This window comes from Oryctolagus cuniculus, chromosome 7 (assembly GCF_051225735.1).
Source record: "Oryctolagus cuniculus isolate XC-2025 breed Fujian yellow rabbit chromosome 7, ASM5122573v1, whole genome shotgun sequence".
Classification (NCBI taxonomy): Eukaryota; Metazoa; Chordata; class Mammalia; order Lagomorpha; family Leporidae; genus Oryctolagus; species Oryctolagus cuniculus.
In genome coordinates, this window is record NC_142873.1 from 137,005,196 (window position 1) to 137,028,219 (window position 23,024).

Genomic DNA, 23,024 nt, shown 5'->3' on the forward strand with positions numbered 1-23,024 from the left:
GCTCTGGCTCCTGACTCACCACTGGTCGCTCTCACGGAGGAACAAGTCGGTCAGGAAGCCGTGCCACAGCCATGGCTTTTAAAGACACTGGAAAGATGCCCGTGGAACCAGAGGTGGCCATTCACCGAATTAGGGTCACCCTGACCAGCCGCAAGTCCCTGGAGAAGGTGTGTGCTGACTTGATCGGAGGAGCAAAGGAGAAGAATCTGGAAGTGAAAGGACCGGTTCAGATGCCTACCAAGACCCTGCGGATCACTACAAGAAAAACCCCTGCGGGGAGGGTTCTAAGACGTGGGGCCGGTTCCAGATGAGATCCCACAAGTGGCTCATTGACTTGCTCAGCCCTTCTGAGGCTGTGAAATGGATCACTGCCATCAGCATTGAGCCGGGAGTAGAAGCTGAAGTCACCATTGCAGATGCCTAAGCCAACTGACCGGTTTAATAAATTGACTACCACTTGTTAGAGAGAGAGAGAGAGAGAAGTGGTCAGCAGATCCAGTAAGGCCTCATCAGAGGGATTCAGCCGATCCTGAGGAGAGTGCAATATCCAGTCCTTAACGACCAATCTGGTTCACCAGGGTGGAGCTTTCCCTCAGTAGGGGCGGGTCGTTCACACTTGCATATCCGCAGGGAGCAACCCACCCCCCCACCCCACCCCGCCGCCCAATTGTAGGGTACTCTTATAGCTCTCTGTTTCTATATCTGGGCAGGTCAGGTGGCCAACCGTACCGGGAAAGGGCTAGCATTCAGGAGCCTCCTCTGGCCAGATGGCCGTGGGCCTGGACCCCTGAGAAGGCACACCTGGAGCCAGGACAGGCCGCTGAAGCCTTCCCTGAGCCCGGTCCCTGTGCCCTGCTCAGGCCTGCTGTGGCTGCCTTCTGTGCAGGCATCCCTGGAGAGAGAGGCGGCTCCCACAGTTCCCTGAAAGGACACAATCGCATGTCCTGCCCTCCACTGACCTTTTCCACAGCACTGCTGCCACCCCCAAGCCCTGCTTCTTCCGTGCCGGCAGAGGCTCACTTCTGAGATCTGTCCCACTTGCTGTGCCAGCTCTGTCACTCCAGGGCAGCCCTGTGCAGGGGGCCCAGAGCCACGGGCAGCACTGTGGCAGGGTTTGAGGCCTCACAGGGTTTTAGAGTACTGCTTGGGGTATCCAGTGACAAAGCTCAGTACTGCAGCAGGTGGCCACCAGCTTCCCAATGCTACCCTTTGGTTTCCACTTGTTGGCCACCTCGTGTGGGGTCCAGATAGGGATTTTCTTTTTCTTTTTTCTTTTTTTTTTTCTTCTCTAACAGCTAACAGGCAGTTACAACTGCCTGCAGACACGGCAAGGTAGCCATCCCTGGACACTGTATCCAGCTGTTTTGAAACACAATAAGCCACTTGCTTTAATGGTCCCAACATTTGGGTAAGGACCCCCACTACCATTCCCTGTGTCTTTCATGAACGGGGAGGTCAAAGCATTTTTCTAGAGCAGGTGATGCTAAAGTGAGGGCATGAAGCAGAAAATCCTTTAGTTTTTTAAAAGGCTTGATTTCCTTTAGAATTTCTGCCTCGGAGGCCAGAGTAATGGCGTATTGGACGCCAGAATCTCATATAGACACTGATTCATATCCCAGTTGTTCCACTTCCAATCCAGCTCCCTGCTAATGGCCCGCAAGAGCAGAGGAAGATGGCCGGAGCATTTGGGCCTCTACCACCCACATGAGTGACCCGGATGAAGCACCTGGCTCTGTGCTGGCTGTGGTAGACATCTGAGGAATGAACGAGAGGATGGAAGATTACCTCTATCTCTTTATCTCTCCCTCTCTCTGTAACTCTGACTTCCAAAATAAATAAATAAATCTTTAAAAAAAATTTTCAAGGGCCGGCACTGTGGTGTGGTGGGGAAAGCTGCCACCTTCAGTGCCAGCATCCCATGTGGGCACTGGTTCAAGTCCCAGCTGCTCCACTTCCAATCCAGCTCTCTGCTATGGCCTGGAAAAGCAGTAGAAGATGGCCCGAGTCCTTGGGCCCCTGAACCTACGTGAAAGAATGGGAAGAATCTCCTGGCTCCTGACTTCGGATCAGTGCAGCTCTGGCCATTGCAGCCATTTGATAGGCTTTAACCCACCACACCACAGCACCAGCCCGAAGGCTGTTCCTTTTTTGAAAAAAGAAATTTATCTATTTATTTGAAAGGCACAGAGAGAGAGCGATCTTCCATCTGCTGGTTCACTCCTCAAATGGCCACACAGCCAAGCCTGGGCCAGGCCAAAGCCAGGAGCCAGGAACCCCATCCGGGTCTCCCATGTGGGTAGCAGGGGCCCAGGTACCTGTGCCATCCTCTGCTGCACTCCCAGGTGCATTAGCAGGGAGTTCGGTCAGAAGCAGAGTAGCCAGACTCTGAACAGATGCTCTGGTATGGGATGCCGGCGGTGTCACACACAGCAGCTTACCCAGCTGTGCCACAGCACAGGCCCTGACCCTGTCTTTATCTGCAGCCCTCAGCTCTCTACTCAAAATTTCCCACCAAAAGTTGGAGGAGATGGTGCTTTGGTCTTAATTTGTTTTTCATTTATTTAAAAGAGAGATCTTTGGCCAGCGCCGCGGCTCACTAAGCTAATCCTCTGCCTTGCAGCACCGGCACACCGGGTTCTAGTCCCAGTCGGGGCACCGGATTCTGTCCCAGTTGCCCCTCTTCCAGGCCAGCTCTCTGCTGTGGCCCGGGAGTGTAGTGAAGGATGGCCCAAGTGCTTGGGCCCTGCACCCCATGGGAGACCAGGAGAAGCACCTGGCTCCTGCCATCGGATCAGTGCGGTGCGCCGGCCGCGGCGGCCATTGGAGGGTGAACCAATGGCAAAGGAAGACCTTTCTCTCTGTCTCTCTCTCTCACTGTCCACTCTGCCTGTCAAAAAAAAAAAAAAAAGTAAATAAATAAATAAATAAAAGAGAGATCTTCCATCCACGAATGCTCACAACAGCTGGGAGAAGGGGCAGGTCAAGGCCAGGAGCCCAGAACTCCACCCAGGTCTCCCAAGTGCATGGCAAAGACCCAGGTACTTGCGCCCTCATGAGTTGTTTACCAGAGTGCACACTGGCAGGAGGCTGGCATCACAATCACAAGCAGGGCTGGCACTCAAACTCTGGCACTCTGATACAGGATGCAGCGCCCTAGGCAGCGTTTTATCCCCTGCACCAAATGCCTGCCCTGTGGGAGTTTTTTCAAACAAGTGGCGTAGGACAGTCCCAGAACACTTCAGTTCCTCGTGAGGTTTTGGGTGTTTGTGCTCAAAGACAAAAAAAAAAAAAAAAAAGACTCAAGGCCTAAAAGAATACATCCTGGGGCCAGCACTGTGGCATAGAGGGTAAAGCTGCCGCCAGCATCCCATATGGGCGCCTCTTTGAGTCCCAGCTGCTACACTTCCAATCCAGCTCTCTGCTATGGCCTGGAAAAACAGTGGAAGATGGACCAAGTGTTTGGGCACCTGCACCCGCTTGGCAGACCTGAAGAAGCTCCTGGCTCCTGGCTTCAGATCCGGCAAGCTCCAGCCACTGCAGCCATTTGGGGAGTGAACCAGCAGATGGAAGACTCTCTCTCTATCTCTATCTATCTCTATCTATCTCTATCTATCTCTATCTATCTCTATCTCTATCTCTATCTCTGCCTTTCTGAAACTCTGCCTTTCAAATAAATAAATAAATCTTCTAAAAAAATGCATGTATGACAGAATGATAGTTGCTATCAGGGCCAGCGTTGTGGTGCAGTGGGTTAAGCCTCTGCCTGTAACACTGGTATCCCATATGAGTATTGGTTCAAGTTCCCAGACAATCCACTTCCAATCCAACATCCTGCTAATTCACCTGGGACAGCAGGAAAAGACAGCCAAATGCTTGGGCTCCTGGAACCCACATGGGAGACCCAGATGGAGTTCTAGGCTCCTGGCATCAGCCTGGCCCAGCCCTGGCTGTTGTGGCTGTTTTGTGCGCTCGCTCGTGCTCTCTCTCTCTCTTTCTCTCTCTTTCCCCATCTCTGTCACTCCCTCTGTGTGTGTGTGTGTGTGTGTATAACTCTGCCTTTCAAATAAACCTATCTTAAAAGATAAATACTTGCCATGCCCTGGGAAACTAGCCAATAGAGCACAGGGGCTGGGCACTATAAGATGAATGATCTGAACTGCTTCGTCCCCAGCCCTCACATACACCTGCCCTGTACAACCTATATTCAGACCTGGGTTTCTTAACAGGTAGTATAGAGGGGTTACAAGGAGATCTGCAGGGCCTGGTCGATCAATGACTACGGTGAGATGCCAGCTGGTGCTCCAGGTCTCAGAGGATGCTGCCTGACCCTGGGTCAGGGATCAATTTGCTTTAGAAATCGTTACAGGGCAGGTGCTGACAGCCCAACCCACTGGGCCTGGCCCCTACTTCTGGAGTAACCAGAGATAAATAACTCCCCGGATGGTTTCAGGATTCTTAGGTGCCTCGTGGAGGAGAGCCAAGAATCTGCTCGCGGCTCCCGGGGACTTCCAGTTCTACTCAGCCTTGACTTACATACACAGTAGCACCCACTTTAGTTAGCAGGTCTCTTCCCAGGAGTGGGATGGGACACCCAGGGAAATGTAGAGGGAGTTGGAATTTTAGAACTTGCTTCACCAGTCATTAGTTCCCAAAACCTTTTTTTTTTTTTTGTCTATTTTTGGGGTTTTTATTTTTTTTTATTTAATTTGAAAAGCAAAGAGAAAGTCAAAGATCTTCCAGCCCCTGGTTCAATCCCCAAATGCCCATAACATTGGGGACTGAGCCAGGCCATAGCCAGGAGCCCAGAATTCAATCCAGGTCTCCCAGGTGGGTGTCAGGGACACAAGCACTTGAGCCATCACCTGCACATCAGCAGGGTGCAAATCAGCAGGAAGCTGGAATAGGCAGCAGAGCCAGGACTTGAACACAGGCCGTCGGCTATGGGATGCTGGCATCCCAAGTGGTGTCGTAACTGCTGCACCAAACATAGTGCCAAGTCCAGGCTAGGGACAGTTCCATCTGGGATCATAAATTTTGCTACCAGACATAAGGGGTCCAGCCACTTGGAGTGTTAGTGGGAGATTCTGGGTGAAAGGCTTTATTTACTGTGACAAGTGAAGAAGACAATGGGGCTGGCGCCGCGGCTCAACAGGCTAATCCTCCGCCTTCGGCGCCAGCACACCGGGTTCTAGTCCCGGTCGGGGCACCGGATTCTGTCCCAGTTGCCCCTCTTCCAGGCCAGCTCTCTGCTGTGGCCAGGGAGTGCAGTGGAGGATGGCCCAAGTGCTTGGGCCCTGCACCCCATGGGAGACCAGGAGAAGCACCTGGCTCCTGCCTTCGGATCAGTGAGGTGCGCCAGCCGCAGCGCGCTGGCCGCGGCAGCCATTGGAGGGTGAACCAATGGCAAAGGAAGACCTTTCTCTCTGTCTCTCTCTCTCTCACTGTCCACTCTGTCAAAAAAAAAAAAAAAAAGACAATGGGCAGGTGGAGCTCCCTAAGTAACCACCTCCCTGAGAAGCTATGTGCCAGGGCTCTGACAGCCAGGGGTAGGGGAGTGTCCTGCTCAGACATGTGAGCAACATACGTCTTCATACACTGTATGTGCAGAAAATGGTGGCAAACTCCTCCTGTAGGTGGTGACTGAGCATTATAATACGAATTCAGCTTAGCTCATGAAGCTCTGACTCAGACTATGCTGCTGCTTCAACTTGCTTGTGGTGGTCTGGCCCCTCTCTGACTGCAATGTTGCAGGCTATGCTTTTCTGGAACATTCTCTGAAAAACAAGCACAAGAGAGTTCAGCTTATCTGCTGGTGTTTCACTCACCCTCCCTTTAAGATTTATTTTTTATTTATTTGAAAGGCAGAGTTACAGAGAGAGGAAGAGAGACAGAGAGAGAGACAGAGAGAATCGTCCATCCTCTGGTTCACTCCCCAAAGGGCCACAACAGCTGGGGCTGGGCCAGGCCAAAGCCAGGGGCCAGGAGCTACCTCTAGGTCTCCCACATGGGTGCAGGAACCGAAGCACTTGGGCCATCTCCCACTGCTTTCCCAGGCACATTAGCAGGGACGGGATCAGAAATGGAGCATCCGGGACTTAAAATAATGCCCATACAGGATGCCGGTGCTGCACGCAGAGACTTAACTTGCTGTGCCACAATGCTGGCCCCTGATCCCCCTCTTAGCCCAAATCTTACAATATTGATTACATAAGTCGTCCTCATGGAAGAGAACAGGATAGCACCATCTGTCACATGTAGTGCATGCTAAAGTCACCGAAACGTAAGGTAGGCACGCGACCTGCTGTTTACCAGGGCGCACATTAGCAGCTTGCCTCTGTCTCACGGCCTCATCACAGGAAGGAGGTTAGCAACTTAGAGCTAGGCACCAGCTGAAGTCAGGGTCCGCTCCCCCCCTACCACTTCTCAGCTCCTTAATGACACTATTCCTAAGAGACAGAGGGAGGGGGCCACAGATCCAGCTTCCGCCTGCGATGCCAGCATCCCACGTTGGAGCTCCAGTTCAAATCCCAGCTCCCTACCAATGCACCTGGGAAAACACATCATCAGCAATGATGGTTCAAGCGCCTGGGCCCCTGCCACCCACCTGGGAGACCTGGACGGAGTTCCAGGCCCCAGCTTCCACCTGGCCCAGTCCCAGTGGTTCTGACCATTGAGGAATGAACCAGCAGGTGGAAGACTTCTTTCTCTCTGTCTCTCCCTCTCTCTCCGTCATTCTGCCTTTCAAATAAATAAATAAATAATTCAGAGAGAGAGAGATGGCCCACATGTCCTTGAGAAAAACCTTCCCGGGTTGTCAAACTAGCAAGAGGTTTATTCAGCCTTTAAAAAGATCTACAGGCTGGCACCGCGGCTCACTAGGCTAATCCTCCGCCTTCGGCGCCAGCACACCGGGTTCTAGTCCCGGTCGGGGCGCCGGATTCTGTCCCGGTTGCCACTCTTCCAGGCCAGCTCTCTGCTGTGGCCAGGGAGTGCAGTGGAGGATGGCCCAAGTACTTGGGCCCTGCACCCCATGGGAGACCAGGAGAAGCACCTGGCTCCTGGCTTCGGATCAGCGCGGTGCGCCGGCTGCAGCACGCCGGCCGCGGTGGCCATTGGAGGGTGAACCAACGGCAAAGGAAGACCTTTCTGTCTCTCTCTCTCACTGTCCACTCTGCCTGTCAAAAAATAAAAATAAAATAAAAAAAGATCTACATAATCCTCAAAAGAGTAGAGAAAGAATTCACAATTAAGTAACCGTTCTAAGAAAAATGGGGGGGAGGGAGTCCTTTCCCTTTTTGGACCAGGGATAATTAAATTTTTTCCTACTTTTGTTTGGCCTTTCACTCACTTACCAAATATTAGCAGAACTAATATCCACAGCGTGCTCACTGCATTTGCACACCCCTGCCTCGACTAATCCTCTCAATAACCTAGACGACAGAGGCTGTAATTACTACCCCACTGCACGCAGGGGTACACTGGGGCCCAGGAGAGGTCCAGGACTTGCCCACAGATCTCAGGCGGGAGACCTCTGAGTTCGGGCTCCTGACCAAGGCTGCCGGATTCCAAAACGAGCGACCTTAATCACCAGGCTACCAGCCCAGCATCCTCACAAGGGCTCCACCCTGGGCTTGGGAAGTTGGGGGAGCATCCCGGGCCGGAGGGCTGAAGGCCCCAGGCCGAAGCCCAGGAACGTCAAGAACGCAGGACGCCGCAGCCAAGAAGTGGCATTTCGGAACTCACAAAGCACCACACACCGCTAACAGCCGGGCCGTACAACGACCACGCCCCCAGCCTGGCGCCGACACCACCCAGACCACCGTCCAGTGATCGCGTCATCCCTGGGGCCCGCCCGCCGATCTATTCCCTCGGTCCTCATCTGCTCTGGTCTCGCAAGCGCATCGATTGGTCGAGCCTGAGGCAGCATGGCGGCGCCCATGTAACCTGGTCCGTACCCCGGAGGACTACTGTGGCGCGGGTGCAGCCGAGGTCAGAAATCAGCATGCTAAGAGCCGCGTGGAGGACGCTGAGTGCCGTTCGAATCCGGGCAGTGACTCCGGCCCCAGGCTTTAGGCTGCCGAGCAGTGGGAGCGCCGGGCTTCCCTTGGATCAGCGGGGCCTGCAACCGCGAAGTGAGGAGCTGAGAGATGGGACGGCGGGAGCTGGGAAATAGGGTTCGGCCGAGATGGAAGGGGCGAGGGGACCAGAGTAGGGGAGAAGCGCCGCGGCCGGGTACGAAAAAAAGTGGAGGCTGGGAATGAAGGTGGGGGGTGGGGACGAGGTGGGACTGACGGAGCCACAACTGGACAGACCATGGAGGAATCAGACTGAGCCACTTAAGGAGCCGGGTCTCTGCCCTCTCTCTTCTGCGTAGGTCTCCTGCTCCAGGCCGCCCGCGGATTTGCCAGCCAGAAACCAGGTAGGAGGTCTCAGGGTGGGACTTGGGGCGGAGGAGTGACCTCCGCTTGAAGTGGCGGCCAAGAGGACAGAGGTAGCAGAGGGGGCAGCCGGAGATCCTTAACAGTAGATGCCCGTGCCCACCCTGCACAAAGCCCGCAGGCTGCAAGGGAGGGGAGGTGGGCGGGAAGAAAGGCCGTGGGAGTGAAAACTCGCAGGCTAGGAGTGCGTGGCTGGCGCGGCCCAGCCCTTCGCAGGGTGGGTAGCGCCTTCTGTGTCTCGTCCTGAGAAGCAGCAGGTGGTTTCTCACTCTAAGGTTGCATGGTGCTTAAGATCCCACTTACTAGTGGATGCTACTGGGCAAGTTACGTTGTCTCTCTCAGGCTGGTTTCTAAGATGCGTGTAGAAGTAAACGTGTGAGAGGATTATTGTTAGGATTCGGTGATAACACACAACAGATAGTGGTAGGTATTAGTCCTTATTGCTCTTAATATTATTTACGGGGTCTGACCGTAGAGGACGATGCACCCCAAGGGTGAATGTCGGGAATGCACACCCCGAGGCTGAGCTGTGCCAGTGATCTCTACTGGGTGCACCTTTCACTCGGCTCTCCCTCCTTCACCCCCTTAGTTCAGTCAAGCAGCCAGCCTGCAAGTGTTTGCTGAGTGCCTGTTCTGTCTAGGCTGGGCCATAGACCAGACGGTGAGGGATTCAGACAGTCAGAGCCAGTCCGGATCACAGGAGGACCCATCCTAGCGGGGGTTCTGATAACAAGCCAGCCAGGTGTGTGAGAGTGCAGGCACAGTGGATGGTCTTGGGAAATGCCATGTCCCCCCAGTAGGAAGTATCAGGGCAGGTGCACACAGGGTGTGTAGAGGAGAGAGTGAGCCGAGAGATGCCCAGTGCCTTGCTTAAGGTCCTAGATGCTTCTCACCAAGTTGGGGTGTGGGTGAGAAGGGGATGGACAGAGAGAATTGACTCTGGGCATTTTCCATCCCTGTACTGGACAGTCCAGCTCATCCAAGACAATGACCTGCCTCCTTCTACGCTGCTCAAAGACTACCAGAACATTCCTGGGATTGACAAGTAAGCACAAAGAAACCCGCTTGGGGTGGGGGTGGCTTCAAGGCTTGAGCTGCTGTGTCTGAAACTTGCTTGAAGATGAGGCCGAGAGCCACAGGGACCCCAGTGTGGTGATGCAGGTGGCAGCACTGGCAGCTGGCACTCCTGGAACTGGGTGGGTTTCCTGCTTTTGTTGGTAGTCTAGGTGAAGACCCCGTACCACTTCATACCTAGAAACTAACACAGCTCTCAGGCCTTTGTAGAAAGCTCTCATCTCTTGGTCCTCACAAAAACCTTGTGAAGGAAGAAATACTGTCCCCATGTCATGTCATAGACTATTGAGCTGCCAATGTCTGCTCAGGAGCAGAGCTGGGGTCTGACTCCTGGGCTGACCGACACCAAAGCCTGGCCCCTCCTGCTCAGCGCTGTGTCCTGTGGGGTGGGGGCTGGGCTGTGCCTCTAGTGTCTCCCCTCTGCAATGTGACTTAAAGTGTCTTGAGGTACATTGAACCATGTTCTAATTAAAAAGGACATCCCTTTGCCCTCCCTGTGACAAGACCAGAACACTGCAGCCAACAGCCCCAGCTTTCCACAGCCGTCGCACTATTCCGTGCTCTCAGCCCAGCCAGCCGGGGCCATGCGGACTCTCAATCCCGGGAGACGACTCCCCAGCTCCAGAGAGGTTCATTTGCTGCAGAGGGAATTTGCAGTCATCCTTCCTTTTCAAACTGAAATGAAAGCAGCATTGCTGCCCCCGCCCCGCCCCGCCCCGCCCCAGCTGTCTCTCATTGCTGTGGTTTTCCCACAGGGTGGATGACGTCGTGAAGAGACTCCTCTCTTTGGAAATGGCCAACCGGGTGAGTGGCCTGTGCCAAGCTGTGGCCTCATCCTCCCTTGGTCTTGTTCTCTGGGACTCCCTCCTACCCAGCCCCCACCCCCGGGCCATGCTTCCCAAGTCACAGCACCCCTCTCTCTGTCATTCCGTGTCCACCTGTAGTGCCCCCACACCAAGTGTCAAGGGCAGGGACGGTTTTGTTTCTCCACTGTGGCCCTAGCACCTGACACACAGTAGATATTCCTAGAGACCTGATTCGTGAATAAGTAAGAAAGCCTTGGGGGCATCCATGTCTCTCCTCAGAGGCTTTGGCCCTGGGTCCACCTCGGGATGAATATCCATTTGGATGGCCATGGTGAGCACAGAGAAGTCAGGCCCTGGGCTTTCTGGGCCTGGTTGTTGTGACGCAGCCATGGCCTCGGAGGAGGAGAGCTCGTTCTCAGAGGGTAGGAGACCATTGAAGATTTTCTCTCTCTGTCTTCAACAGAAGGAAAAGCTAAAAGCCATTCAAGAACAGTTGATGAACAAGGTTGTGGCAAACCCTAAGGACACCAGTTCCCTGGAAGCTCGAAGTTGGTTGGGGTCTCTGGGGGGATGGGGGTGCAGGGGAGTCTGCCGGCTGCTTCCTGATCTGGGGTTTTTGTCTGCACACACACTCAGGCGTGGCTTGGGAAAGGGGGATGGGAAGGACCTAGGGCAGGGATGGGGATTGTCAGCCTGCGGGCCATGTAAGGCCCATGAGGTCAGCTGGTCTTGCTCTGCCAAGGCAGCAGCAGGTGAAACTCAACATTCAGTAAATCTGTAACTGACTAATTTTTTTTTGCTTTTAATGTAACTGGCTAATTTTTAAGTTGATAATTTTGTGTGGCCCACAAATGATGTTATAAATATCCAAAATGGCCCTTGACAGTAAAAGGCTCCCCAGCCCTGGCCTAGGGCCACAAAAACTGAACTCTGCATCCTCAGCTCCTTGACACTGGAGTCAGTGCCCAGGTCCTCGTCTGGGGTGGGGGTGGGGCGGCCCAGGGCAGGGCAGAGATGATGCCTCCTAACTCACAGCAGCACTGGGAGAAGCTAGGGGACATGCGCACACCTTGGAAACTCAAGCTCGTGCTCTGTGACAAAAACAGTAAGACCAACATGTCCTGAACCCGTGTATGCCGGACGTACACTGGGGGGCATTCCGATTAGAACAGACTAGGGGAGTGAGAAGCCCCGCCCCTTCCTCCTGCTTGTCTCACCTCCCCTGTTTTCTGCACTATCACGCTGACATCTCCCGGGCTGGCAGGAACAGAGGGCCTGCTTGCCAAGACCCTGGTGATCCCCTGGAACCACAAGTATCACTGCTGCCCTTTCATTACTCCTCAGTTTTCTACTGGCCAGTTGTTTCCAGCATAGTGTCTGCTCCAGAGAGACCCTCAGGGACCAAAGCCCGTGCTCTGCCTCTGTGCACTCTGCAGCTATGTAGAGTGAAGGAGCCACGCGGGAAGGGCCAGGCTGCCCACTGCAGTGCTCCCAGAGCCCAGTGTGCATTGTGGGAGGGGCCTGCTTGAGTGACAGCCTCTCTTTGGGGCCAACTTTTGCTTTTACCCCCATTCTGGTAACACGAGTGGATAGGAAAGACATTTCAGGGGCTTGGGAGACAAGTGGGAGCTAATAATTCTGAGAACTCACTTGTGAGAGCACAGAGATAAGAGTGGCAGCTGAAAGGGGAGAGGCAGAGGTCCCAGACAGACCTGTCAGTTGAGGAGTCTTGCCTTACTGCACTGGCTGGGACCTCTGGTGCAGTGTTGAGGATTAACCTTGATAGCATGCAGCCTGGTCTGTAGCCTGAGTGTAAGGGGAGTGCTCTGAAGGTTTACCGATGATTTTGGATGATAGCTTTATAATGGGGGGGTGAGGTGAGGGACATCTGGCCTGCAGTATAAGGCCCAGGAAGTCATTTGGTCTGGCCCTGCCCAAGACACCACAGGTAGGACTCAAAATTCAATAAATGTATAGCAGGCTGACTTTTATGTTGATCATTAATCATTTTATATGGCCCACAGAACAAATGTTCTCCACCTCTGCTTTATAAAATTTAGGAATTTCCTTTCCTTAGACTTTACTTTCTAAAGGAAAAGATAATCCCAAGCCATCTGAGATCTTGCAAGTCCGAGTACTTTGGGATTTGTAGAGAGCTATACAAGAACATTGGTGATTGTTTTTCCTGGGGTTCCTAAAACCTGACCCAGTCCTGGGCCCTTCCTTCCTCTGTCCCCAGCTCTCATCCTCTGTGGTTTGTGGTTTCAGTTGTTGCCTTGACTGTCAAGATCTGCAATTATGAAGAACACATGCAGAAGCATCGGAAGGTAAACCCCTGACACCACTCAGACAGCAGCAGCCTGGCTGGGAGGGGGCTGGGAGCTGGAGGGCTCTGGGCACAGAGCAGCCGCGGGAGACGCCAGGTGGCTGCAGCACCAGAGCGCCTCAGCGGCCTCCGGGGGAGAAATGGAGCCATGCAGGGCTGTGCTGCATGTCCCCTGGGGTTAGGAACGCCGACCCCAGAGCACAGTCACAGTGGCTGGCACAGCACGTGCTCTATGGGTGCCTGTTAAAAGGGGGACTGGAGTCAGATGGCACTAAGCTCAGGTCTCAGTCCTGCCCCTTCCACTTAGCCAGCTGTGTGACTTAGGGAAGTTGTAGGGCTGAGCCTCGGTTCTCTTAGCTGTAGGATGGGGATCTTAGGAGGATCTGCTCCCAGGATGGGGAGGACCATGGGAAATCATAACAGCAGCCAGCATGATGCGTGGGAAGTCTCTCGGCCCCGTGCTAGGTACTTCATGTGTCACGAAGTGATTCAGCTGTGCCTTAAGGCACACCACTGGGAAACTATGTGCCAAGGCTTGAAACAAGGCACAGAGCTGAGCTGCTGAAATTGCTCTTAATTTTAATAAACATGTGTTGGGAACAGAAACTGGCCCAGTACCATGCCTGGCACCCCAGTGTTCCCCAGAGCTAGCTGAGCCTGCCCCGGGAGACCGCGGTTCCTTGATTTGGGGTGTGGCGGACCCTCACACAGTCCCAGCTGTGGAAGGGGCCTTCCCTCCCGACAGTTTGCTGGGCTGTGGCGATGCCGGGGAAAGAGCCTGCGCTTTGGAGTCAGCCAAGTAAAGCTAAACTCGAGACCCAGCGGCAGCACCCACAGTTCTGGGGACTTTGTGTGAATCATAACACTTTTTTTATTTGAGGGACACAGACAGAGCTCTCATCCACTGGTTCACTCCTCAGATACCCACAGCAGCTGGGGTCAGAGCCAGGAACTCCATCCAGGTCTCTCATGTGGGTGGCAGGAACCCAGTTACCTGCTTTCACTACTGCCTCCCAAGGTCTATGTTAGCAGGAAACTGGAGCCAGGAGCCAGAGCCAGGAATTGAACCCCAGGCATGCTGATGTGAGTTACTGGCATCTTAGCCACTAGGCCAACTTTTTGAACTTTTATTTTCCCATCTGTGAAATGGGAACAGCCATGGTAATACCTCCCTCTGAGTTAGACTACTACTTGTATAAGGTTGTTGGGAAATGATAAAATGGCCACACTTTGTTATTGTAAATGACAGTCACTCTTACTTAATACTGAAAGTAATACAGGGCTGGCACTCTGGCTTAGTCTTAGTGGGCTAAGACTCCGCCTGAGGCGCTGGAATCCCATATGGGCTCCTGTCCATGTCCCAGCTGCTCCTCTTCCAGTCCAGCTACGGCTCTGGGCTATGGCCTGGGAAAGCAGCAGAAGATGGCCCAAGTGCTTGGGCCCCTGCACCTACGTGGGAGACCCGGAGGAGGCTCCTGGCTCCTGGCTTTGGATCTGCTCAGCTCCAGCTGTTGCAGCCATCTCATGGGCTGAGCCAGCAGATGGAAGACCTTTCTCTGTCTCTCCTACTCTCTAACTCCACCTCTCAAATAAATAAATAAGAATAAATAAACAAAATAATAAAAAAGAGAGAAGGTAATGCAGACTGTCTTACAGGACAAAGCTCATAAGCGCTATCTGCTGATGAGCATCGACCAGCGGAAAAAGATGCTCAAAAACCTCCGCAAGACCAACTACGAAGTCTTTGAGAAGACGTGCAGGGAGCTGGGGATCGAGTACACCTTCCCCCCTCTGTACTACCGCAGAGCCCACCGCCGCTTCCTCGCCAAGAAGGCTCTGTGCATTCAGGTGCGCGTCCGAGGGCTGCTTTGGGTGGCCTCCCCTGGGACTGGGATGGGGGGTGGGGACGGGTGTTGGGTCGTCGTCTGTTTCTGACAGAACCGGCCCAGGGCCTGACATGGACCTCAGGAAGTCACAGGCCACCGACCCCATGAGAAAGGCTGCAGCTGCCCTCTGAGAGAGAGTGTGCCCACCCCGCCTGCCCCACGTCTGAGCTTTTGCAGGGGCTTACACTGTCCTGTTCCTCTCACCCCCAGGTTTTCCAGGAGGTGCAAAAGCTAAAGAAGCAAAAAAGGGCTTTAAAAGCGGCAGCCGCAGCCCAAAAACAAGGATCCACGGAGAACCCAGCAAGCCCTCCCACAGCCTTGCCAGAGACACACCAGGAAACACGCCAAGAGGGCCAATAAAGTCTGTTAGAATCTTTCTTTCCGCCTTGGAGAGTGACAGTAGGAAAGACGGGGCTCCTTTTGGCCTGAGGAGGAGGGATTCCTGTTTCCACTCAGCTCAGATCCTGGAGTGGCCTGAAGCAGGACCTGACCCTCACCTACCAGCGGACTCACTCTTAAACACCCACCTGTCTTCCAGGTGGAGGTGAGGCTGAGCCCATGGCAGCAGAGTGGGAGGGGAGCTGGCCGAGTGGGAAGGCTGCCTCCCGGACCAGGCCCTAGAGGAGCAGGAAGAGGAGGCATTCACTGGGCCAAGGCCGGGAGGGCAGGCTTCCCGGGCAGCAGGGATTGCAAGTGTGCAGGTGCCCAGGCGGAGAAGGCTGCAGGTGCATGCTGTAATCAGAGAGCAGGAAGATGCACATGCCGCTTGAGGGAGTTGGCCCCTAGCCTAATGGGTAAAGCACCCGCATCCGTGTTGGAAGGCCTGCGTTCCTAGGGACACCTGGATAGGGTTGCCAGCCACAGCCCTGGCCCAGCCCCTGCTGTTCATTGTAGGCATTTAGGGACAGAAACAGTAGATGGGATCTCTGTGTCTCTCAAATAAATAAATGCGTGAAATGTAAACGAAAAGCTTGGCCGGCGAGCTGAAGCTCGGATAGGAGAGGCTTTGTACACTCGGCAGAGAAAGCTGCACACGGTGCTCAAGGGAGTGGGAGCCAGTTACCATGTTCTAAAACCTAGGGAGTGATGGCAATAGCAAGTCTGCGTTTTGGATAGTTAGCAACAGCTGTGTGAAGGTAGGTGGCGGGAAGGGATCAGAGCAGTGTATTGTTTTGGGGTTGTGGGTGTTGGTGTTTGGATTGATAAAAACTACAAGTCATTCTATGTACCCCAAGCGTTGCTTATAAATTCTGGGGGATTACGGTTACCTCTTCCCCATAAAGCCCACCCACTGACTCCAAGTGAAGTGCCGAGACCTTGAGCCTGAGTGTGCTTGGCATGTTTGAAGAACCCAGGACAGGCAATGTGCCTGAAACTGAGCGAGGAGTGTAGGGAGAGAGGACGGTCAGGTGGGTAAGCAGGCACTAGATGATATTGTGCTTTCTAGATGTAGTGGCCACTCAGGCTACCATAGGCCAGGTGACTTATGCTAGAGAAACTTATTTTCTTAATTCTGGGACCTGAAGTCCAAGATCAAGGTGCTGCTTGATTCCATCTCTGATGAGGGCTCTCTTCCTGGCTTGCAGGAGGCCACCTCATTTGTCTTCATGTGGCCTCTCCTTAGGAAGAAGGGAGATCTCTGTCTCCTATGGCTGCTGATCCCATCCCCAGGGCCTCACCTTCATGACCTAATGTAACCCTGACCACGTCCCAAAAGCCCCCTCTCCGAATACCGTGACACTGGAGTTGAGGGGCAAAGTTCCGTTCATGACGCCGCAGGCCTGGGGCTTCATTCAGAGAAAGGCTGTGCCGAGGAAAACCAAACAAGGGAGAAAGATGTGTTAAAGTGCCGTCCCAAGAGCAGTGGGAGATTTAGATCTGGAACTCAGTAGAGAGGTCTGGGCAAGAGGGGTTTGGGAGTTGTCAGGGTGAGTGAAGTCATGTGAGTGAGACTGTCCAGGGAGACAATTCGGAAGAGAAACAAGGATCATGGGGGGAAAAATGATCCCTGAGGGCACAGCCTGAGACAGCAGGCACAGCTCAGGTTGAGGGCAAGGTGTGTGGATAGAACAGAGCTTGGGATCTGCAGAATCACAGAGACGAGAGGCTCAGAACTGAGTAAGCTGTTCAGACAGTGCCTCCAGGAATGGCGGGGAAGGCCTTGTCAGGGGCAGGACTCCTGAGTGGGCACAGTCAGCTGCAGGGACTGTGCTCCATGGCCTGATGCCAACATTTAAGGGGCCTGGCAGAGGGACAGGAGAGAAAAAGGAACACGTGAGCAGATCAGGCCCTACAGGAAAGGCACAAGCCCAAGGTATAGCATCTCGCCTAATAGTCAAAGGCACCTTTGTTCCCCACATTGGCTAATTATCCTTTTAGCATGAGAGAACTCCACTGGCCATGTCCCTCCTGTCCACCATACCAAACGAGATAAAACCGGCTCTGAGAAGCTAGGGGAGGAGTTGACACTGTCCCAAACCCAAATGCCTTTGGAAGCCAGGCAGGTAACAAATGCACGGAGGCTTGGCATGAGTAATGATGCTGGTCACTACATTCCTGTCCTAGTTCCAACCCCTTTTGTGTGGTGCGCAGAGCAGGCAAAGCCCTGAGCTGCCGGCTCTTGACCACAGCACGGTCCTGATGCTGAGATGTCAGTGAAGGGAAGGCCAGGTACTCACAGAGAAGCAGTTCCAGGGCAGTGAGGTGGGCAGTGACAGAAATCCAGCCTGTGAAGGTCGAGTACTCTCCGAAAACTTGGCCAGGAATAGAAAATGGACTTCACAGGGTGCGGGATGAAGGGAGGGTGCTGAGCTTGGCGTGCGGAGGCACGACCTGCTGGGGTGCAGCTGTGAGAAAGAGGAGCTGGGCAAACTGCCCACAGAGGGGACAACTTGCTGATATGAAATGAGTTCAGCAGGATGGGAGGAGCCAGGGGCAGAGGGGGCTCTGGAAAGTATTGGAGCCACCCTCAGACTGATTTGCCACACAGTAGGAAGTCACTGAGGGGATGTGTCCTATTGAAGGTGGCATCTTCTGAAATGTAGCCCAGCAGCCAGTGCAGGGTGGAGGTGGGAAAAGAGCAGTGACAGGAAGGAACAGCAACTACAGATAGACGCGGCCATGGAGCAGGGCCAGTGCTGTGGCGTAGGTTAGGCCTCCCCCTGCACGGCCACGCTGGCTTGAGTCCCAGCTGCTCCACTTCCAATCCAGCTCCCTGTTAATGTGCCTGGGAAAAGCAGCAGAGGATGGCCCGAGTATCTGGGCCCCTGCCATCCACTTGGGAGACCAATTAGAAGCTCCAGCCTTCAGCCTGGCCCAGCCCCCGCTGTTGTGGCTATTTGGGGAGTGAACCAGCAGGTGGAAGATCTCTCTCTCTCTCTGTTTATTTGACAGATAAGTTAGACGGTGAGAGACAGAAAGGTCTTCCTTGGGTTGGTTCACCCCTCAAATGGTTGCTATGGCTGGAGCTACGCCGGCCCAAAGCCAGGAGCCAGGTGCCTCCTGGTCTCCCATGGGGTACAGGGCCCAAGCACTTGGGCCATCCTCCAACTGCCTTCCCAGGCCACAGCAGAGAGCTGGACTGGAAGAGGAGCAACTGGGACAGAATCTGGTGCCCATATTGTGGGTCTCTCCCTCCCTCCCTCCCTCCCTCTCTCTGTCTTTTAAGTAAAGAGAATAAACGGCCATGAAGGGATAAAGGTGAGAAAGATTTTGGAAGCAAAAGGGGAATTTCATTGATAATTTAGAATTCCAGGGAGGTTTGGAAGCCAAAGCTTGTTTCAAGTGGGAGGGGGGACATAAATTAGTAAGCTTTAGAAATAACGAAATTGGGGGCAGGCACTTGGCACACTGGCTAAGCTGTGACTTAGACCATCCGTTTCCCATCTCAGAGTGCTTGGGTTCAAGTCCTGGCTCCAGGTCCCTATTCCAGCTTGCTGCTAATGCGCAGCCTGGGAGGCAGCAGCAGGTGATGGCTCAAGTAGTTGGGTCTTGGTCACCCACGTGGGAGACCTGGATTGAGTTCCTGGCTCCTGGCTTTGCCTGGCCCTGCCCCAGCTGTTGTGGGCATTTGAGAATGAACCAGCAGACGGGAAGATTCTCTCTGGGTATGTGTATGTGTCTTTCAAATAAATAAAAAGTAAAAAGAGAAAGCTATCTTAAGTTGAAATTTGCAGCATAGTTGTTCATCAAGGAACAAGGCCAGCGAAGGTGAGGGAGGGGTCGCCGGCGGGGAGGAACTCGCGCGGGCCACTCAGCCCTGCTTCGCTTCCGGCGTGGAAGCAGGTGGGGCTCCGAGGAGGCTTCAGGGCGGCAATGCAGACATCGCCAGGCCTTCTGGTTCCTCCCCCCTTCGGAAAGGGAAGTCTGCCACCATTTTACGGATGCTTCCGCGGCGATTTTCGTGATCTGGTTCTCAGCAGCCCTGGGAGGTGGGGGTTACCCGCCTCTTACACACGCGGAAGCCGAGGCTCAACAGTCCCGCCAGGAAACTGCGAGCCGGGACTCCCACCTCGTCCTGACGCGGATCTGCTCTAGAGATGTAGGGCTTCCGCTCAGCGGGCCAAAGCCCGCCCCCTTATCCTGCCGGGGGCCCTCGCGGAAGCCACGCCCTCCTGCTTCCGCCTCGGGGCGGGGCTTTGCCACTCAGCCCAATGAGCGCCCGCCTAAAGGGCACCTCCAACCAAACGGCCTCCTGATTGGCTCATTTGTCCCATACGCGGCGTTGCCCTAGCAACCAGGCTACGGGGACGCTCGGCCGGGCCTCTAGGCCCCTGGCTGCCGAGCCCCGGGGCAGCCCTGCTAGCTTCCAGCACCATGTCTGTGCGGACGCTACCGCTGCTCTTCTTGAACTTGGGCGGGGAGATGCTTTACATCCTGGACCAGCGGCTGCGGGCCCAGAACATCCCAGGAGACAAGGCCCGCAAAGGTGAGAGGCGCCCGGCCCGCACACTTAACTCTTAACAGCCAGGGACCTTTCTCACAAAATCACAGCCTGCATCCCAGTGGGGACGCTCTCAGGAGTCAGATCTCCAAAAGATCGTGTCGCAGCATATTACCCCCATGGGATATCATTGGGGTATCTGATCCCCATAGATTCCCCGTCTTCAAATTGGGAGGGGTGAGATCGCAATTTTTTTTGTTTTAAGATTTATTTATTTGAAAGGCAGAGTTACGGAGAGGCAGAGACAGAGAGAGAGAGGTCTTCCATCCGCTGGTTCACTCCCCAGATGGTCCTAACAGCCAGAGCTGTGCCGATCCAAAGGCAGGATCCGGGAGCTTCTTCTGGGTCTTGCATATGGGTGCAGAGGCCCAAGGACTTGGGGCATCTTCTACTGCTTTCCCAGGCCATATCAAAGAGCTGCTTGGAAGTGGAGTAGGTGGGACTTGAATTGGCGCCCCAGTGGGATGCCAACATCACAGGCAGACTCCCTACACCACCTGCCACTGAGCTTGCTTGCTTGCTTGCTTTTTTTATTTGAAAGGCAGAGTTAGAAGGAGAGAGAGAGAGAGATCCTCCATTCTCTGCTTCATTCCCCTAATGACAGCAATAGCCAGAGCTCAATCAGGCCAAAGCCAGGGTGCCAAAAACTCCATCTGGGTCTCCCACATAGGTGACCGGAATCCAAGTATTTTGGGCCATCTGTCACTGCTTTCTCAGATATATTAGCAGGGAACTGGATCAGCGGAGCATCGGGACTCGGACCCGTGCCCACATAGAATGGCCACGTTGCAGGCCATGGCATAACCCGCTATGCCACAATGGTGGCCCCTGCCAAGTGAGCTTTCTGAAATGCAGCTCTGTCCACCCTCTCCCTGATTAAAACCCTTTGTCAGCATTGCACTGCTGTCTGGATCCAGGCGAAGTCCTTGCACGAGACATTCCAGGGCCCTACCTTGATCTGATCTCCGACCACCTCTGCAGTCTGCTCTCCCTCCTCTGCCTCCCTCCGCCTTTGTATCCTAATACTACCAAATACAGATGTTCATTCATGTTTCCACACTAGTAATCCCCATCCCCCATTCCTTCCCCTCCGATCCTGCATACTGTTTAAGAACAATCTGCCCCACGTGGTTTGGGTCTGCCCAAACTCTGCCAATACTCTGGCAGCACCCTGTGTTCCCATAGCACCCACGTCTGCTTTCCTCCTCACTGGCCCTGTTACACTGAAATGATCCATCTGTCTGTCTGTCTGTCTCCCCCTCTTGATTGTCTCATTTATCTTTTTTTTAAGATTTATTTATTTATTTGAAAGTCAGAGTTACACAGAGAGAGAAGAAGAGACAGAGACAGACAGAGAGAGATCTTCCATCTGCTGCTTCACTCCCCAGTTGGCCGCAATGGTCAGAGCTGTGCCAATCTGAAGCCAGGAGCCAGGAGCTTCTTTCGGGTCTCCCACATGGGTGCAGGGACCCAAGGACTAGGGCCATCTTGTACTGCTTTCCCAGGCCATAACAGAGAGCTGGATCGGAAGTGGAGCAGCCAGGACTAGAACCGGCACCCATATGGGATGCCGGCACTGCGGTCGGTGGCTTTACCCACTATGCCACATTGCCGGCCCCTCATTCATCTTTGAAGCCCAGCACCCAGTCTAATGCCTTGGCCAGGGTAAACCAGCGAATCAGTACAGGTTGTTGAACTGATGATCTACATCAGTGGTTTGATACAGAGTTACCGTTTCTTCCTCAGGAGGGTTCTGCTGTACCTAGGTGATCGGATTTCCCTGGAGCTAATGGCACCAGTGAGGCGACGGGCCCTGGTTCTCAGAGGGTAGTCTGCACCTGGGGAGACAATATAGATTAGCAATCGAGAGCATACTTTCCGGAGTCCCAGTTCCAGCTTTGCCACCTAACTAGCTTCGTGACCTTGGGATGTCGCCTCCGTAAGCCTGCTGCTTTCTGTGCTGGATCTCACATGATTAGCGCTGGTGATAGGTGTTCTCCTTCAAGATCAGGGCCAGCTCTGAAAGCTGGACTCCCTCTTCCTCTGCATCTGCGAAGTTCAGCTGCAACACTTGCAGCATCTCCGACAGTTCTCACTCACACGCCCATCCAGCCCACGCGGTTCGGGTGCGTGTCAGACACGTGCAAGACGCTAGCAGCGTCCCGTCCAACGCCTCTGCACGTGCTCTGGGGCCAAGTCCAGTAAGGAATTCTGATCTTCCTAACGACAGCAGCAGTAAAGCGATTTTCAGATGAAGCGCTTACCATGAACTGTCTCCCCTTCAGCGCCTTAGTCCCCACAGCCACCCCATCACTAGGTAATGTCACCATACCTGTTTTACAGAAGGGGAAGCTAAGGGTAAGTTGCCCTGAGCTACATAGGATTTGAACCCAGGGCAGCCGGCTCCAGAGGTCATCGTCGTAGCCGGGATGCTCTTAGCCACTGCACGGTGCTGCCATACCTGAGAGGACTAGCCCACGTCTCTGTGGTGGTAGTCAGATATGTCAGCAGGAAACGGGGTGCAGTCAAATATATCCAGCACACCCGGTGACTTCATAAAGGAGGTGGCAGGAAGTAGTTGGCCAAGGGAGATTGGTAGAAGAGGGTAAGAAAGTGGGAGAGGGAGCAGTGGCTCCGGAGAACTGAACACAGATCTGTCCCACTTTGGGAGCTGGCGTGGCTGTTGGAGCCGGGGTGCCAGATTCCTGTACACAGAGGCCAGTAAAACACCAGACACAGTAAAGCAGTCCTTGAGAAGCTTTGAATGGAAAGCGCATTGCTTCTGGATGTTTCCATTGTCTTACACACTAATTGGTCTCCTGGAGGCCACCGGTGTTCCCATGAGAGCAATGCCGATGTTGCAGTCCCCCCATCCCCACACACACACACACACATGCGCAGTGCAGCTCCTAGGTCGGCATTCAACAGAAAGGAAGTGCTGGCTTCTCCATGGGGCAATATTTGACTGTTGCATAGTGAATGTGGTCCCACATTTTAAGCAATAGCAAGAATAATAAAAGCTACTTGTTTCACCCCGTCCTCTTTTTAATTCTTAAATAACTCTTTTTTTTAGATTTATTTATTTTATTTGAAAGGCAGAGTTACAGAAAGAGAGAGGGAAAGACAGAGAGAGATCTTCCAAACACTGGTTTACTCACCCAAATAGCCACTGGGGCTAGGGCTGGGCCGAGCCAAAGCCAGGAGCCAGGAGCTTCTTCTGGATCTCCCATGGGGGTGCATGGGCCCATGTACTTGGGCCATCTGCTGCTGCTTTTCCCAGGCCATTAGCTGGGTTGGAAGTGGAACATCCAGGACTTGAACTGGTGCCTGAATGGGATGCCACACCACAGTGCCAGCCCCAATTCTTGTCCTCTTAAAAATGCTCATAAATAAGACCCCATTACATTTTCTTTACGTTCTTCATTTTAAGGCAGGGAAACAGGCATGGGGCGTGAAGTGATTTTTGCAAAACACACAGATGACAGAATAGTACCAAGTGACCAAAAGGCTGTGAGGTTCTGTGTTTATTTTTCAAGTTTCAGTTCGACAGCC

General features: G+C 53.7%; 2 protein-coding genes and 1 pseudogene across 25 annotated transcripts in view; all 3 read left to right on the forward strand.

Annotated features, from left to right (window-relative positions):
* The first annotated feature begins 292 nt into the window (after nucleotides 1-292).
* On the forward strand, nucleotides 293-424 carry LOC149125753 (small ribosomal subunit protein uS10 pseudogene; annotated as a pseudogene).
* Nucleotides 425-7,903: 7,479 nt separating this feature from the next.
* Nucleotides 7,904-14,907, forward strand: MRPS15 (mitochondrial ribosomal protein S15). Of its 3 annotated transcripts, none has more exons than XR_016211105.1 (8): nucleotides 7,904-8,132; nucleotides 8,375-8,419; nucleotides 9,408-9,483; nucleotides 10,268-10,316; nucleotides 10,782-10,823; nucleotides 12,558-12,645; nucleotides 14,301-14,492; nucleotides 14,741-14,907. XR_016211105.1 is itself a non-coding variant. In XM_002720680.6 (8 exons), exons 1-8 carry the CDS (start codon nucleotides 8,003-8,005, stop codon nucleotides 14,888-14,890), a joined length of 786 nt encoding a protein of 261 aa, XP_002720726.5. In that variant the 5' UTR covers nucleotides 7,904-8,002; the 3' UTR covers nucleotides 14,891-14,907. The 3 variants fall into 3 exon arrangements, 1 of the variants encoding a protein (XP_002720726.5); XR_016211106.1 differs by having other exon boundaries at nucleotides 12,587-12,645; XM_002720680.6 differs by having other exon boundaries at nucleotides 10,782-10,866; nucleotides 12,587-12,645.
* Nucleotides 14,908-19,232: 4,325 nt separating this feature from the next.
* The window catches only part of OSCP1 (organic solute carrier partner 1), a 35,742-nt gene continuing 31,950 nt past the window's right edge, over nucleotides 19,233-23,024 (forward strand). For 5 of the 22 annotated variants that reach the window (XM_089300970.1, XM_089300972.1, XM_089300975.1 and 2 more), the window contains exon 1: nucleotides 19,275-19,457. Coding sequence is in view for 5 of the 22 variants with exons in the window: in XM_089300982.1 (XP_089157108.1) it covers nucleotides 19,346-19,457 (112 nt within the window). In the remaining 17 variants the exon portion in view is untranslated. Of the gene's footprint in view, nucleotides 19,458-23,024 lie in introns of all 22 variants that reach the window. The other 17 variants (XM_008273669.5, XM_070078738.2, XM_008273670.5 and 14 more) reach the window with 9 other exon arrangements.

Bases quoted from the DNA above. Each gene is read 5' to 3' on its own strand.
- MRPS15 (XM_002720680.6), top strand. From the start codon at position 8,003: ATGCTAAGAGCCGCGTGGAGGACGCTGAGTGCCGTTCGAATCCGGGCA. The intron at 8,420-9,407 runs GTAGGAGGTCTC...TGTACTGGACAG, and splicing joins ATTTGCCAGCCAGAAACCAG to TCCAGCTCATCCAAGACAAT. The intron at 14,493-14,740 runs GTGCGCGTCCGA...TCTCACCCCCAG, and splicing joins AGAAGGCTCTGTGCATTCAG to GTTTTCCAGGAGGTGCAAAA.